The sequence below is a fragment of the Ctenopharyngodon idella genome, chromosome 15 (assembly GCF_019924925.1).
Source record: "Ctenopharyngodon idella isolate HZGC_01 chromosome 15, HZGC01, whole genome shotgun sequence".
Classification (NCBI taxonomy): Eukaryota; Metazoa; Chordata; class Actinopteri; order Cypriniformes; family Xenocyprididae; genus Ctenopharyngodon; species Ctenopharyngodon idella.
The window spans coordinates 22,110,477-22,127,828 of record NC_067234.1 but is presented as its reverse complement, the minus strand read 5'-3'; the positions used below and the strand labels follow the sequence as shown (position 1 = coordinate 22,127,828).

The following is a 17,352-nucleotide window of genomic DNA, read 5'->3' as shown; positions in this document are numbered from 1 at the left end:
TGTGTGGAACGAATCAACAAAAGTAAGCTTTTATAACAGAGGGCAGAATCAAATTTGATTCTATTTTTTGTTTGCTTTTTATCTGACTTTAGGGAATTAAAATAAATAATCTTTTATATTTATACAAGTTTTCTACTGAGTAACAGAATTATTTATTAATCTATCATGGGAGTACGCACATCTTTTGTAGATATGGACATAATTTGAAATGATGGGAATCAGAATGCTTTTAGACACATTTATTAAATTCAGGGTACACAACAAAGCAAAAAAAAAAAAAAAAAAAGAAAAAAAAAAAAGAACTGAACAGCAGTCATCATCTGAGAGAGTTTAATTATATGCCAAACATTTCCAATATAAACAAATCAAAACACAATTTACCAAACTGTATTTTGCATTTTATATTTTTGCCAAGCATATGGTGTACAACTAAAGAAAATTGTACAACAGAAAGATTTTCTTTGCATCAGATATTAATGTTAGTTGTAGTCTAAGAACCAGAAAGTTTTCTTCGACTCAACGCCCATGTTGTTATCGCAATAATACCAATAATCACCACAGTTGCCAGACAAACAGAAATTGCAATAAACATCAACTTCAGGTCTATTTCTGGCATTTCTGTGGGTTTTGGACCAGGGAGCATCTTTGAAGCTTGAGCAATGTTGGAGATTTCAGATTTTACATTTTCTTTGTCCTCAGACTGAACAGCAAAAAAGATTGTGGTGCCATTTTGGATAGTGATATTAGGATTGAATGAATGCTGTTCAACTGATCCAGCCTCCTGCGGTGAGATAGCAGCTGTGTTGAATATGTGAGCATTGCTGAAGTTGAATCGAAGCACTTTAAGGTCAAAGCTCCACCTGATCTCATAGGATTTAGCTTAAAAGGAAGAAAACACCTTGTGAGGCCTATAAAAGATATACATTATTTTGTGATCCCCACATTTATTTTGTGTTAACTGTATGCTTTACCTGTCCCATAGTCGAGGTCCTCACCAGGAGCCGTCCAGTTGAGAAGCACAGAGTCCTCCTGGATCTCAGCACTCAGATCTGTGATTCTGTTAGGAGGGAAATTTGGTGGGGTTGAGCCTGTAAAAGCCACCTCAAAACTCTCTCCAGTGGCTGTCCTGGTAAATCTTCCAACCTCAAGTGATTCCTCAGAAACTGGAGGCTTTGGAGGATTCATCTCCACCACACCTGAAATTAGAGGAACCGCATGAATAAATTTAAAGTTGAGGAACTGAATGAATGAATTAATTAATGAAGTATTTATATAGTGCATTTCCTATGTACTACTGTACACCCAAAGCAGTTTACAATCATAGCAGGGGGTCTCTCCTCAACCACCACCAGTGTGCAGCATCCACTTGGACAAATGTTTGAACAGTTTGCTTTAAGAGTCTCAATCTCACGGTTTACCGTTTACCACATATCCAGGTACGTATGGGGCACCACCGCTTTTTTGGAAAGTAAATCTGGCTAGTCCATCTTGATTCTTCACTCTTACTTTCAAGCTGCTTCTCCCTTTTTTTATCTGAGTGAAATATCTGGAATAAATGCCATCATCTTTGAAAGTATCAGCTCCTGTAAAACAATACTTGGATTTATTTGAGCACTTTTGCCCTTATAGTGTAAATCTGAGTTGAGTGCACACTTTAAACAAACATTTTGGGTAATTTACCTGCTCCATTGTCCAGAAGTTGTAATTCTTGTGCGGACCCAGATTCAGACTCCAGGTAAGCCCACACTTCAGCCTTTATTACAGGCTTGTAGTTCTGACTGACCTCAGCAAACACTATCATGGGTTTAGTGCCGTCACTGAACTGCTGGTTCATGTGGGCTTTGAGAACGATAGGGGGAACATCAGCACGCGCCGCTTGACTCGTTGCTGTTATAGTCAGAGACTGACTTATTGTAGTTTGGATACTGTACTTCCAGTCCCCAGGCTAGCAAACACACAATAGTATTATTAGATGAATAATTAATGAAAATGTTTTAGGAAAGTTAATGAAATCTTGTGCAGGTTGTCATACTTCTGCAGTTCCTGGAACTTTTAAAGTGACTGTTTTTGCTGCTTCATCATGACGCATCTGTACTTGTTTGTAGGTTGAGCCACTTGGTGACTGTATGGAAATGTCAGGTAAACTTTTTTCATAGGTTATTGTAAAGCTGGTTTTGGTACCAATGGTCTGATCCACTAATATTGTCCCATTGAACCAGTCTGATGTTTTTATTCCCACACTGTCTATCTAAAGTGGTGATAAAAATGAATTATTAGAAGATTCATAATAATCTTAAAGTATTTTACCATGAGCAATGAGCGATCACTTGTCAAACCTGAACTGGGTCTTTTGTTTGATTTCCTGTTGGTATTGTAAGTGAAGAAAATCCATTCAGTAGCTGATTAGAGAGAATGTCGTCACTGGCTGTGATAAATTTCCCCCCTAATAATAAACAGGCATTCATAATATGAATATTATGATTTACTACATTTTTGCATTTTTCACACATACATACCAAAACATCAAACAATATATAACAAAAATCACCTTGGGATCAATTGGTTAAAAATTACTAATGTGGCTCAGATCATTTGTTATTCTTCTAGCATCATATGTTTGTAGATTTGCCAATTGCTTTGTTTTGTTAGATTCCAAACTTTTTCATGTTAAGATCCACTTATAGATGTAGGCCTACTATAATAAATTTAGAGATCAACCCAAAAAAAAAAAAAAAAAAATCATTTTTGCAATTGAGACTCCAATCAACCTGAATTCACCCTATGTTTCTTTCTATGATTTTCTTCAAAAGCTGCAACATAATATTATCTTTCACAAAATATATACTTATAGGTGTAGGCCTACTAAAATAAATTAAGAGATCAACCCCCCCCCCAAAAAAAAAATCATTGAACTTGGTGTTCTCATTTTTTTATTTTGACTTTTTTCTGGAACACTGTACATCATTATGTGACGATGGTACTTACCAGTTTTGGCAGCCATTTTCCTCAGTGCTTCATCTGCTTTATTACCCAAAGCTATTGTGTGTATAATGGCGCCACTTTCAATTGCAGCTGGGACACAACTATTAATATCATCCGATGCTTCACCATCTGTCAGAAAAATGATTTCATCCCCTATCACATCCCCATTGTCCTTTTTGAGTACCTTTAAGTTTTGAAGACAAATACAGAAAATTGGTATAAAACAAACTGTAGGCTATATACTTAACACATCATAAACATGATTAATATGGCACCTCTAAGCCTAAATTGAGGCCTTTACATATGTATGTCCCTCCATCTGCTACTTTTGGCAACAATTTGACGAGTTTCTCTCGTGTGGAATCATCAATAGTAGTCAAGGGGCTCAGAGTAGAAGCATCGGAACTAAAGGTTACAATTCCAACACTGGCTTGATCCTCAATGATGTTCTGCAGGAAATGTGTGGAAGCCTGCTGTAGTCGAAGGATTCTGGAGCCCTAGAAAATGGGTGCAATAAAAAAAATGCATGTGATGTGAATCAGGTTTATACTCATTCAAAGTGATTAACCTCGTATTGAGCATTGAAGGTTATAATAATTGGAAGCATCTTTGTTTTCAAGTAAAGTTGATGTTATGGCATACTTGCATGCTTCCTGAGACATCAAGGACGAGACAAACAACCCGATGCATTCGCTGCACAACTTTGAAAGATGGCGCTGGTGGAGAGGACAGCAGTGGTTTCAGAGAACGAAGTGCGTCTTTATCAACAGAATCCTCAAATATCACAGTCCATGTTGCTTTGCCACATTTTTTGTTTTGCAAGTTTGGGGCTTCATAATTGTGCTCGCTTTCACGACAAAATGTGCTCACCTGAAACCAAAATATTTTGAATAATTACTTCATTCTGTATGTTGCATGAAATGCACTGCAAATGGTCAAAGATACATTTTGCATGTGTGGAAACATGTAAAATCTGTACTTACAGAATCCAGGCTTGGTAAGAACATGATAGAGCTGTCTGTGTTTTGATATTTGTTAGGAAAAAACTTGCACCCGTTAGTTGGTAGTAAAGTTTGTGGATCAGTGTGGCACGGTCGATTTGATTCATCATAAAACTGACCTTCAATGTTTTTGCTACACCTAAAGATAAGCAGGAAATCAATGGTTGAGATAATTTACAAGGACACAAAAATATTCTTTTTTATTAACAGTTTTATGACCTTGTAGCTTCAATACGGCCATTAGAGTGATAGAATGGTTTTGTTTCACTGTATTCATCATACACGCCCCATCTCAGATGAGCCCATTCATGAACCAAGACCTTTCCTGCAAACAAACAAACAAATATTCTTGTTAATAATACAAACAGATTAGTGCATTAACCTGGATAGATGTTGAAGGATAACAAATGACATTCACCTCTTGACCCATAAGTCTTAATGAGTTTGTCGTCTCGGAGGAAGTTTGGGGTGAAATGAATGTACTGAGCCTCAGCTCCACATTCACCATACTGATGAGTGTAAGGTTCATCACCATATGCTCGATTAGCATTATCAATTATTATTTTTGCCTGCATTTCACATTGAAATTGTCAGCAGCATGTTAATGAAATGAGTAAACATTAATATTTGACATGTAAGATAACATGGCATAATTATCTGTACCTTTTCATAGGACTCTGCTCTTGCTTTGGTAAATTCCTTACTATTCCAGGTGGGTGGAACTAATATCGTTGCTTCTTTGAAATAGACCTTTTTATCCATTGCTTGATGAAGATGAATCGACCCTTCAGTGACCATGTCCTGTCAGAATGAAAAATGAGAAACTCAAAATACAGTATTTATAAAAAAATAATTATACTTTAATTTGTTCATTCACAAATACTGTTAATGAAACTTGATTAGGGTGAATTGAGGGTGATTGGGACAATTTTTGCAATTGAGACTTAGAAAAAGTGTCCCAATCAAGTTCACCCTATAGGTTTTTTTCTATGATTTTCTTTAAAAGCTGCAACAAAATATTATCTTTCACAAAAGCCACTAAAACCATTAATTCATATTTTGTTAAATAGACAAAAAAGTATATATTTACCTTGATTTTATCAATGAGCGTGTTATCCTGTGGTACTCTTGAACTGATTGCAATGGTAACATCAACATAACCATTTCCATCTAGTTTGATTCCAGTGGAGGTGCACAACAGCAACATCCATAATAAGACCAACACCGTTCTTGAGTCCATAGCTGTAGAGTTTAGATGAACAGCAACTCCCAAAACCCCGTTTTGAACAATGTCACAAATGATCTTGAGGGGTCTGATCAAAGATAAGAGGGTGTGTGCTTCAATGTCATGCAGGGGCGTGACTACATTCTGCTAACATCATGGTCCGTTTAAAACGTTAGATATACTTCATATACTTAATTTGCCCACAAGGCTTGTACATTGAAAAATGTTGGCTAACTCTTAATAAGTTTACTTGGTGCGACTATACTGTGTCAGTGCATTGATATGGGCTCGTAAGAGCACATAGAAAAAAGGAAATGCACTCTTCAGTGTGTTCACCATCACAGGTTAAATGTTTGTGTATTATGTAAAAACTCAACAAGACACTTGAAAACAATTCTATCCTAAAAGGCAAAAGACATTAACTCGCTAGAGTGTGGAACTGAGAAAAATTACTTTAAAGACTTTTAGTTGTCCAGCCAAATTAATTATAGGTAGGACACTGGAAATCTGGCAATTAGATGTTTTAGTAATGAAAATTATCTACATAAAAAATCTTATACCTGAAGTTAATGTACTCTGCGTTTGTATTGTCTGTAAAAAGTGAGATGTCACACCAAGGCAAATGGCAGTAACTTCCGCATTATCAATATTTGGTTGATGATCACTATTTACAAAATTATTATAGTAACACCTGTATAAAATCTAGTAATCATGGCATTTATTTTGGATGATTTATAATTGCTTTGTTATATGAAGCAGTTTGGTAGCCTTGGAGACTAGCCTATTTATGCTATAGGCTGCTAGCTAAATGAAGTAGATTGCGATCTATCAAATTGGTTTGTAATGCATCTTTTGTGTCACACAATTTCTTACCTTGACAAATGCGTTCACAACCATACAACTATGTTAATGTATTTTAATATATAAAGTAATACATCCTTTCCATTCAACTTTTGGCCCTCAACAATAGAATAATAACAAACAAATAAAAAGTAGAAATTGAACAAGTAAAAAATTGTACAAATAGGCATGAACGTCTTTGCAAGACACGTGTTTGCACTGCATCCTGTTTTGGTCATTCTGTAATGCCTGAACAAAGTCTTTCGTCAAAGTGGTTCGGTATAAATCCCTCCCAGAAGTGTTTCATCTGCACGCTCTGAGGTTCAAATAATTTATTATATACACAAATTATTATATACAGTGGCTTCTACTGCAGCAACATAGAAATGCTGCTTTATTTGCAATTATAAAACGGTTAGTTCACTGTTCATTGAAGCTTACTGTATTATGTAGAACTAGAAGAGTATTGTGAGAAAGAGATCGATTGAGGGAGTTTATTACCTAATAAAAAATCTGTTTAAATGTCCGATGTATTATCTTGTCCTTTTAACAGTTAAGGGGTTTTCCCGTGACTGACAGCGCTAGTCAAAGCATTTGTCATTTGCGTCTTGTTCCGTGTTCACAACAATTCAATCTTTTCAATGTAAAAGTCTTCACTGACTGACATACTTGTAAGGTTGAAACGGTGGATTGTGTTCACCGACAATGTTTTCTGGAAGTATTCCTGAGCCCATGTTGTGATTTCCATTACAGTATCATTCCTGTATGTGATGCAGTGCCGTCTAAGGGCCCGAAGATCATGGGCATCCAGTATGGTTTTCCGGCCTTGACCCTTACACACAGATATTGTTCCAGATTCTCTGAATCTTTGGATGATAGTATGCACTGTAGATGATGATAACTTCAAACTCCTTTCTGATATTGCTCCACTATTTTTCGCCGCAGCATTGGGTGAATTGGTGATCCTCTGCCCATCTTGACTTCTGAGAGACACTGCCACTCTGAGAGGCTCTTTTTATACCCAATCATGTTGCCAATTGACCTAATAAGTTGCAAATTGATCCTCCAGCTGTTCCTTATATGTACATTTAACTTTTCCGGCCTCTTATTGCTACCTGTCCCAACTTTTTTGGAATGTGTAGCTCTCATGAAATCCAAAATGAGCCAATATTTGGCATGACATTTCAAAATGTCTCACTTTCAACATTTGATATGTTATCTATATTCTATTGTGAATAAAATATAAGTTTATGAGATTTGTAAATTATTGCATTCCTTTTTTATTCACAACTTGTACAGTGTCCCAACTTTTTTGGAATTGGGTTTGTATTTGATTATTACATTTCTGTGGTATTTTTACTTACTACTATTAGACCTACATGGAAAAAATATATAGCATTGTTTTATTTGTATTTTTATATATTTTTACTGAGGTATCGAGCATTGTGCACTTTTGGTGGTATCGGTACTGACTACTAGATTTTTGACATCCCTATTTGTTACTAAAAAGTGTGATGTGTTTGCTTTATGGAGCAAAAAAGTTGAGCCTACCTTGTGCAAACTCAAGAAACAATATATTGGGATTAAATGTTCAGATGATGAAATGCTCAAATGGTGGGACATAATTGGCAAACATCAAAAGAAATCAAAACGTGGTGAAACAATTAGTAAGGCTTTAAACTTCATAAATTGTGCACGGCTGTGTGATGTGACCACACATTTATTTTCAAGTATAGATGTTAAATGTAAAGAAGTGCATTCTAAAAATGCAGAGGCACAAAAGTCTGAGGCAAAGATTCAAGATCTTCAATTACAGCTAGATAATTTACTAGCTGAGCAGTTAGACCTGACTGAAAAGTGTAAAAAACACAAGGAGACCATTGCAGATCTCAAGGCTAAGCTAAATGCTCAAAAGTCTCCCAAAACGCTTACCAGTGGTGGGACTAAAAAGCATGTTCACTTCTTAGATGAGGTGAATTGCTCGAATGAATCTGGAATGTTTTGTTCAGAGGCCACTGCTCAAGAAAGTGTGCCTATTTCAGTTCTTAAGGTGATGCAACACCATAAAAGCGCAGAGTCATGTACCAGAACGCATGGTGTACAAGCATTAGAGAGTCATGAAAATCCTCAAACTCCAGGAGAGCATAGGAAACATCCCTGTGGCAAAGAGAACAGGTTTTGCAGTTCCTGTCAGAAAATAGGCCATACAGAGGAAAAATGCTGGTCACTGGGTAGGGGTAGACCTCCACCTTATTTTCAGAAAAATAGGAAACCACGTTCTAAGAGCAAAGATCAACGCTCATTTGCAGGTAAAACTCTAGGTGAGTTAACGGCATTGTTCATGCAAGGCCTCCAGCTATTGACTTCACTTGCTAGTGGATTAGCAGCCCAATAGCAATGATCCTGTTTGTATTTTCAAATTTGTAATTGTGCTAAACACTTTGTGTGCATAGAACATACATTAAAGTTGTTTGTGATACTATATGTACACATAGACTAGCTGAGTTTATTCTTTAAAACACACGATTGCTTTACTGTAAGTGTTGTTTGAAACACTTAGGTATAAGGTTGTAGATGTTATGCATTCTAGGCCATGTATCTTGTGTAAATTGGAATAATAAGTGTAGTACTGGAATTGTACTGCAATTTCTAGTTGCATGTGTGACTATGTTGAATTTGTTTGTCTCCTAAGTGGAACATTCTGCTGTTTTCCATATAGCTGCAGTAAAACCAGGAGCATAGAATTGCCATGTGGCTACAATGTGATTCACAATTGCATTAACCATGAAAATGCTTTCCTTACAGCAGGATTCAGTAACTCTGAACTTTTGCACTTTATCATGCTCCTTAACAAAAACATTGCTTTGGAAAGATTTTGAGCCAAATCACACCTCATGCCAACATTTTCAAGCTGGCTCCCTGTTACAACAGGACCAAATTTGCATCACAATTGTAGAACTTCCTCACCTTTGTTTGGAGCATGATTGCATTTACACATAGCCACAGCTAAATGCAGCCACATCCCAGATAGCATCAATGATCGAAATAACGTTGAATCAATGTTAATGTGTCAACGTTAACTGCATTGAATCAATGTCACTTTTGCACCCGCAATTAATGTTGAATCAATGTTAAAATTTCAACAAAAAAATCAATGGTAATGGTATTGAATCAGGGTTACAATGTGATGTTGGTTCAACATCATGCTTACACTCTCAGAAAATGAAACACAACTACAACTGACTTAAAGCTACACAGCCTGAAATCAACTGAAGATAAAAGAAGACAATCAATCTCTCAAGATCTCAGCAGAAGTTTTTTTTGAGAATTAACAGAGGTTTAGGTGTTGATGTTTTATTGAAAATGTTTGGTCACCATTTTGGTGGTCAGTGGTTCCTTTAGTTGGCAGTTTGACTCTTGCCTTTTGTGTGAGTTTGTGGTCTTTGTAACAGTGTTTACCAAAACACATCATTTGTTGCAAAGAAAACCAGAAACAAATTGATAGAGTGATATCGTTTTCATCATCATAAAGCAAAGTCATTTACTAATTGTTCTCCTGAGCAAAAGTGCATATTTGTTTTTAATAGGTAACATTCACCAAAAATACTTTCTTGCTACAGATCAGACATTCTGAATCTTGACTTTTAAAGTGCAATTTAAAAAAAAAAAAAAAAAAACTTTAGACACACAGACATCAAGAATCAGCATATGAATCTCAACAATGGTGACATCCTTCATGCCGCAATGCATGCTGGGAGTCATGAGTTGTATACTATGGTGGCTCCCAGCATGTATTGCAGCATGAAGGATGTCATCATTGTTGAGATTCATATCAAAGACTACAAACTCAAACAAAAGGCAAGAGTCAAACTGCCAACTAAAGTGACCACTGACCACCAAAATGGTGACCAAACATTTTCAATAAAACATCAACACCTAAACCTCTGTTAATTCTCAAAAAAAACTTCTGCTGAGATCTTGAGAGATTGATTGTCTTCTTTTATCTTCAGTTGATTTCAGGCTGTGTAGCTTTAAGTCAGTTGTAGTTGTGTTTCATTTTCTGAGAGTGTAAGCATGATGTTGAACCAACATCACACTGTAACCCTGATTCAATGCCATTACTATTGATTTTTTGTTGAAATTTTAACATTGATTCAACATTAATTGCGGGTGCAAAAGTGACATTGATTCAATGCAGTTAACGTTGACACATTAACATTGATTCAGCGTTATTTCGATCATTGATGCTATCTGGGATAGATTTGATCTTCACACACAAAGTCAAATCTACATCTACATATGCCTCACACAATGTATGCATATAATATTATTTAAGTCTTTACATCTAGACTGCACTATAACTGTGAATTTCATAGTTATTGTTTTGTTTTGTTTTTTCTTTGGATTTACTAAATCACTTAGTTACCATTTGTCTCACCAAATTAAATATCAAAATGTATGTTATTATTTCTCATTCTTACCTAAGCACAAAATCTGTATTATCATTAATGCCTTTGAAACATTTCTGAAGCCTATTTGATTTGTTTCTTTGTATTTTGTCCATTTGACTTGTAACAATGTTTTTGGACATTAATTCAATTGAATCTCTGTATTTGGTTACACTGAATATTTTGCTGATACTCTTAATGAAATGGGGGTTTTGAACCTACATTTATTGTTTTGTTATTGTGCAATTTATTTTGAATGTTTCCAGAAACAGTGTAAGAGCTTGTAAGATCTTCTTTTATTCTCGCCTTGACCACTTTATCAACATCGATTTGAGGGCTTATTGCCAGAAACAAATTTAATCTGACCACATCAAACCCCTGACCAATAACAAATGTCATATGAATGCTTTTGCTGTTTGTTGTGCTTTATGTTCTTTTAAATCACAGGATTCCTGCTGCCAAAGTTCAAATCCTGTGTCTTGTCTCAAAAGAGGGACAAGCAAGTTCTACCATCGTCAGCGCCTGATTGTTGTGGAGGTGTGAAGTGTTCAATGGATGATTTGCATATCTATGAATGGTGCAACACCATTTGATGAATATCTCTCAGAGGACTGAAAGGAGAACAAAGACTGAAGTCTGACCAACTGCTATTGCAAAAGTCTGAACAAGAAGTCTGAAGATGACTTTTATACGCAACAGAAAGCATGTCTTCATGGACTGTGCCACCTTTGGACTCCATGAGTGTGGCCAACGGTGCCAAGAGGGGATTTGTAAGGTTGAAAATATCCAAAGATATTTTAAATGAACAAAGACATTTGCTTTACTGTTTCAACCCCCTTTCTCTTGCTACAATGGTCATTTGGAAGGCACAAAGGTGTTGATAGTGATCAAGGCCTGTAGGCCAAGATGCGTGTACATCGGGGGTCTACAAATTGTCACACCTTTAGTACAGTTGGGGAAGTTTTAATCTTCTGATTGGTCAGTTTGAATGTCTCACATTTGGGTCTCAGTCACATGGTCAAGGAAGGGATAAAAGAAGATTGTAACTGTTGCTCTGTCTCTTTTTTGATTGACAATTGATTTTGACAATTTCTTACCTTGACAAATGCGTTCACAACCATGCAACTATGTTATTGTATTTTAATACATAAAGTAATACATCCTTTTCATTCAACTTTTGGCCCTCAACAATAAAATAAAATAAATAAAATAAAAAGTAGGAATTGTAGACGTCACTTCACTTCACTTTCACTTCACTTTCTTTACAAGTAAAAAATAGTGCAAACACTAAAAAATAGTGTTTGCACAGCATCCTGTTTTGGTCATTCTGTAATGCCTGAACAAAGTCTTTCGTCAAAGTGGTTCGGTATAAATCCCTCACAGAAATGTTTCATCTGCACGCTCTGAGGCGCGAATAATTTATTATATACACAAATTATTATATACAGTGGCTTCTACTGCAGCAACTTCCAAATTTCTTAGTGATTATTTATCGCCAGTTTATCAGGAATTGACGATTTTGTTCTCTTTGGCTCAATGGATGGAAATGCTGCTTTATTTGCAATTATAAAACGGTTAGTTCACTGTTCATTGAAGCTTACTGTATTATGTAGAACTAGAAGAGTATTGTGAGAAAGAGATCGATTGAGGGAGTTTATTACCTGCATTCAGATTTAGCATTTCCTTCAGGTCAGTCCTATGTTCATAATAAAAAATTTGTTTAAATGTCTGATGTATTATCTTGTCCTTTTAACAGTTAAGGGGTTTTCCCATGACTGACAGCGCTAGTCAAAGCATTTGTCAGTTGCGTCTTGTTCCGTGTTCACAACAATTCAGTCTTTTCAATGTAAAAGACTGACTGACACACTTGTAAGGTTGAAAATATCCAAAGATATTTTAAATGAACAAAGACATTTGCTTTACTGTTTCAACCCCCTCTCTCTTGCTACAAGGGTCATTTGGAAGGCACAAAGGTGTTGATAGTGATCAAGGCCTGTAGGCCAAGTTGTGCTGAAAATAAAAAGGAAGCGTTGTAAGAAGAAGGGAAAAGAGCTTGAGGTAAGCAGTTTTAAGTTTTAGCGCCATGTTGCATTTTTGTTGGCTGGTCAGTAGACGTAGATTGTAGCAGCAAATACACTATGCGATAACCGTGCTGAATTTCTGATGCTGTCAGAAAATGATCGTAGGTTATCTTCGGTTGCAAGACCGGGACAACAGCTGTTTTTGAATCTCTCTTACTGTATGATATAGGACCACTGATTAAGAGCCACGATCACAGAAATCACCACGATTGATTCACAACGGCAACCTTTCATCTGAGACAGCCAAAATCCAGGCAATGTATCCCAGGCTTTAGATTTTTTTAAAATTAATTATACAGACAGAGTTTCAAGAAGTGCTTTTAAGACTCACACAGACATCATGAATCAACGTATGAACCTCAACAATGGTGACAACAAACAAAAATCTTCTTTGTGACTTTAGTAGCTTGTTTTGTGATGCTCAGAGTTAATCTGTTTATCTGAAAATTTTGTCACCATTGTTGAGGTTCTGAATCTTGATGTCTGTGTGAGTGTACATGATCCTGTCTGAATAATTTCAATAATTACAGCTAAAACTTTCAAAATATGCAGTTTTATAGAGCTAAAATAATTCAAAAGGAATACTACAATCACAAACCAGTGAAGGCCACTATATGATGACAAAATCATCAACAAGAAGCAACCAGATTCTTTCGATCAGTTTTTTTTTTGGTAACAAATGTGCTACACAATTACAACAATTAAAGAAAAATTAAAATGTCATGGGTCAGGAGCCCAACTAAAACAAGCGCTTACCTCCATAACGGTGACTTCAAACTTTATTATTTTCAATAAATATCAACATCTCATTAAGAAGTTTTGAATGAAAGAAATAAAGTCGGAGTGGTTTGTAATAAGTGAAGATGCTGAGATCTAGAGAGATCTGTTAGTGTTTAATGTTCTGTTTCTGTTATCTGAGTTTTGTGAGGTTACCATTGTGCTGAAGAGTAGAGCCTGTGCTTCAGTCAGTGATGATCCAGAAACATTGATGTTATGCTGCATGTTGCTTTATTTAAAGGCAGTAACTGTGTAGTTGCTGATGCAGTGATACAGTAATGACACTAGCTCATGCATGTGCTGTTGTCAGTTAAAGACTTACTGCAAGAGATTTGCATTTTAAAGAAAAAGTTTCATAATAGCAATTGAAAAATTACCTGTAAAGTGCTTTTTTTTGGTAAGACATTTAAGAAAAATTAGTTTTTGTTTGAACAGCCACTTTTGTTAGTCAATTTAGCTCTATTTTTCAGTTCAATTTTTTGACAAGAGCAGCAGGGATGTTCTGAGAACATCACAAATTATGGTTCCCTAAACGTTCAGAGAACATTCTGAATGTTCCCTGAAGGTCTGCCAAATAACATCCCCCAACCCTTAAAAGAACTCCACATCGTGACCGTCTCTGAACATACTGGGAACATTACTAGACAACATCCTTAACACCAGTGGGGACGTAAAATTTCTAGCGGGGTTATTGCTTACATGTTTATGCGATATTCCAAATTTGCGCGTGAGGAGGGATAGCGACTGTAGAAAGCAAAAGCCGAATCCCGGACATTTTGGGCGATTTAGAAATCCTGGCCGGACGCATTTTTTTAGGTCCAAAAAGAGGACATGTCCAGGAAAAAGAGGACGCATGGTCACCTATCATTATCCTTCGAGAGCAATGGGCCAACCTTAAACGCTATTAGTAAAAACAACCACTCAATTATTTGTTGTACCTACACTTTTATTCAGGTATTGTGTGTCAGAAGTGCTTCAGTGACAGATGTATGACACAGGCTACACCATAATTTAAATGCCGCAAACTTTAATTGACAGTAAAACAAAGGCAGAATACCATAACTCTAGGCGGTACAATAACTTCTAAACAACGGCTAAACAATAGCAGAGCACCCTTAGGCCTACTCAATTTGAGCGTTCTAAAACAGTCAAAGAGCGGTAACTGGTGTTATGGTGTTCAACCCATTTTTTCTCGAAAAAAACAAACAAACAAAAAACTATGGAATTGACTCAATATACTTATCCACATGATAATGGAGGTCTTGAATGTCCCAAAATATCGATAACTCATTTTTGACCAAAAATGAAGTTACTGCCTTTTGTAGGGCAGAATTATAAAATTAACTTTTTGCCTCTATTATTATTATTATTATTATTATTATTATTATTATTTTTACCTTGTCATTATTGCTGTGACAAGGATGAAAGTGGGGAAATGACATGAGTGCTCAAAAAGTTCATAATTAAGTTCTACTTTAAAATACAAGCTCACCAGGTAATATTTGCAGTCTAGATTGTATATGTTAAATTACAGCCATTGCATATTAAATCAATCCACTTGCCACCACACTTTCAAAAATGACAAAATATGATCCTAGTGAAAACAAACAAAAACAAAACATTAGGCACTATTAGCTCAAGTCACGCCCATGCTGTTATGGACTGATCATGAAAATCTGATGGTGCTTTTTAAATAAACTTATTGGCCTCAAGCATTGTGTCAACTTCTCAGGAAGCAAAGTATTATTCTATAACACTAAAGAACTGTATACCCTCCACAAACTGTATACATCCAGAGTGAGAAAAAGGGCTAAAAAAATCACTCTGGATCTGTCACATCCAAGCCACCTTCTCTTTGAACTTTTGCAGTCTGGCCAGCGCTATACACCGAGCACCAGAACAGCCAGGCACAAGAAAAGTTTATTCCCCCAGGCAATCATGAACAGTTAAATGTTCTCCCTACTGTGCAGCGACAACTATATGCAATATCAGTTACTGATACAATACCCTCCCTCTTCTTATTCCATTCCTTTCCTTGTTAATTCTACTAAATACAAATTTGTTTATAGTGTGTATTTTATTCACATATATATATTTATTTTATTTTTTTGTATGTTACTATCTGTGTACTGTTGTTGTCTCTGTGTACTGGAAGCTGAAAATTCCTTGTGTGCAAACATATTTGACAATAAAGCTCTTTCTGTTTCTGAAAAATTAAATAAATACTGCTTCATTGCGATAAGGTGTTTCAAGGTACACAATAAAGTATCACATTATTTTTTTTCTTGCCATTTAGTAATAAATTGTCACCATCACCAGCTGGAGTGCCCTTGAGAGCCACCAGGGGGCACTCCATCACAGACTTTTGCCATTCCATCAAAGACTATATCCCCCATAACTCATTGCCCGGTCTCATCATCACTGCATTTCTGAGCGCGCTGTCTTTTGTTTCTCATGTTCATGGTTTTGACTTTCTGCCCAGTTTCTTCGTTTTCCCTGTTTGCCCGTGTTCCTGTGACCAGTGTTGCCAAACCCCCCTCGGAAAATCTCTAGGATCGCCCTCAAAAGTCACAAAAACTCTCCAAATATGAAAATTAAGTAGGTACAAACAGGTCTGCATATGTGTATATTAAAAAAAAAATAAAAATAAAGGGACACCCATTCATGACAACTCGACAGCTCAACAATAGATGAAGTAGCTTATGTGAACTTGAACAAATGTTATTTTATATTAGGCCTATTTTACATCTAATTAATTACTGCATTAAGTTGTCACTTTTAAGTGTCTTATGTATTACCACCTTGGTCCTTTTAGTGTATTCAGCTCATCCACAGTCTGGCATGATCCATTTTCCAGGATGTCCCCCCCTTCCTCAGTCACTGTCACTGTCCCAGCAACAGCAGCCAGTATGCTTCTTTGCATCGCTAAGATGTCTTGCTGGGTTTCTGCAATGTCTTGCAGTTTTTGCAAGACTTTTGTGCGATAGTCTGTAAAGCAATATTACAGATTGGTCCTTGAAAATACAGTACTGTTTTAGTGTGAAAAATCAAAAACGTGACTTACTCTTTGTTGCTGCTTCTGAAGAACACTGGGGCTCTTCTAAGAGGAGCTGTGAGGCAGCTGTGGCATTACATCAAAATGTACTTTTCAAAGTTTAGAAGTAAATCACTCTATCTATAATGGTTAATAATTACAATAATATAATAATATAATGAAATTTTGTAAAATACCTTGAAGGGGTTGTGCCATACATGATGGCCAGGATGCTGGCGGTGATGCTTCTGCTGCAAAAATAAAATCCAAACAGACTTAGCATTCATAAGTTGAAGGGATAAGTAAACATAAAAAGAAACAGAGAGACAAGTCAAAATGTATCTGTTGCCAGTGAGAAGGCAGAGAGAGAAATATTTTTTTTAATGATGTCTTTATACTTAAAAACATATTTGTATATTCTACAAACCATTGTCCAGAGGGTGAAAATTGGAGAATGGCTTATCTGTGAATATAAAATAAAAAGGAAAAGGCATCTAATAGGTTGGTTAAAAGTTATGTGATAATCATGTTACATGTTTAACAACTTACATTTGGGTGGAAGAGGTTTTGAAACTTTTGTATTCTCAGTTGGGAAAACTCTGCTATCATCTAAAATTAAAAACAGAGTTCACAAATAGAACTGAAATTAATAAAACAATTATGACACATTGTGCAGTCTATAATGTTTGAAATAAATATATATATATTTTTTTTCTTAACCCTTGTGCGATCTTCGTTTGGGGTACATTCAGGGTCTTTGGGGTCTCCAGAGACCCCAGGCAACAAAATTGTTTTTAAACGTAATTTTACTCTATTTATTAATGTTTTTACTTTACATTTGTGCAGTTTTTGGAAGATTTATCATATCTTTTAAGTGTATATAAATAAATTAAAAAATATTTTTTTAAATAGGTTTTTATACAAAAACAGCTTTTCATCTAAAATTCACTTTATAAAAGACCCA

At 35.9% G+C, this 17,352-nt stretch overlaps 1 protein-coding gene and 2 long non-coding RNA genes across 5 annotated transcripts in view; 1 reads left to right on the top strand and 2 right to left on the bottom strand.

Annotated features, from left to right (window-relative positions):
- Positions 1 to 313: 313 nt before the first annotated feature.
- Positions 314 to 5,300, bottom strand: LOC127495025 (calcium-activated chloride channel regulator 1-like). The gene is made up of 14 exons (XM_051861399.1): positions 5,074 to 5,300; positions 4,647 to 4,784; positions 4,402 to 4,552; positions 4,203 to 4,308; positions 3,966 to 4,122; positions 3,625 to 3,852; positions 3,258 to 3,479; positions 2,986 to 3,166; positions 2,337 to 2,443; positions 2,033 to 2,248; positions 1,681 to 1,945; positions 1,419 to 1,583; positions 972 to 1,196; positions 314 to 879 (listed from the first exon to the last, which is right to left on the bottom strand). Exons 1-14 carry the CDS (start codon positions 5,221 to 5,223, stop codon positions 491 to 493), a joined length of 2,700 nt encoding a protein of 899 aa, XP_051717359.1. The 5' UTR covers positions 5,224 to 5,300; the 3' UTR covers positions 314 to 490.
- Positions 5,301 to 12,360: 7,060 nt separating this feature from the next.
- Positions 12,361 to 17,352, top strand: part of LOC127495031 (uncharacterized) — a 73,525-nt gene continuing 68,533 nt past the window's right edge. Inside the window, exon 1 of the long non-coding RNA XR_007925045.1 lies at positions 12,361 to 12,469. This is a non-coding gene — a long non-coding RNA (uncharacterized LOC127495031). The remainder of the gene's footprint in view (positions 12,470 to 17,352) is intronic.
- The window catches only part of LOC127495029 (uncharacterized), a 76,292-nt gene continuing 72,270 nt past the window's right edge, over positions 13,331 to 17,352 (bottom strand). For all 3 annotated transcript variants that reach the window (XR_007925042.1, XR_007925043.1, XR_007925041.1), the window contains 5 exons: positions 16,938 to 16,997; positions 16,816 to 16,851; positions 16,586 to 16,639; positions 16,419 to 16,475; positions 13,331 to 16,342 (listed from right to left, as the gene is read on the bottom strand). This is a non-coding gene — a long non-coding RNA (uncharacterized LOC127495029). The remainder of the gene's footprint in view (positions 16,343 to 16,418; positions 16,476 to 16,585; positions 16,640 to 16,815; positions 16,852 to 16,937; positions 16,998 to 17,352) is intronic.

Coding starts and splice junctions, on each gene's coding strand:
- LOC127495025 (XM_051861399.1), bottom strand. CDS start 5,223: ATGGACTCAAGAACGGTGTTGGTCTTATTATGGATGTTGCTGTTGTGC. Junction 4,123..4,202: donor GGCCGTATTGAAGCTACAAG/GTCATAAAACTG, acceptor GCTTATCTTTAG/GTGTAGCAAAAACATTGAAG. Junction 3,480..3,624: donor ATGTCTCAGGAAGCATGCAA/GTATGCCATAAC, acceptor CCCATTTTCTAG/GGCTCCAGAATCCTTCGACT.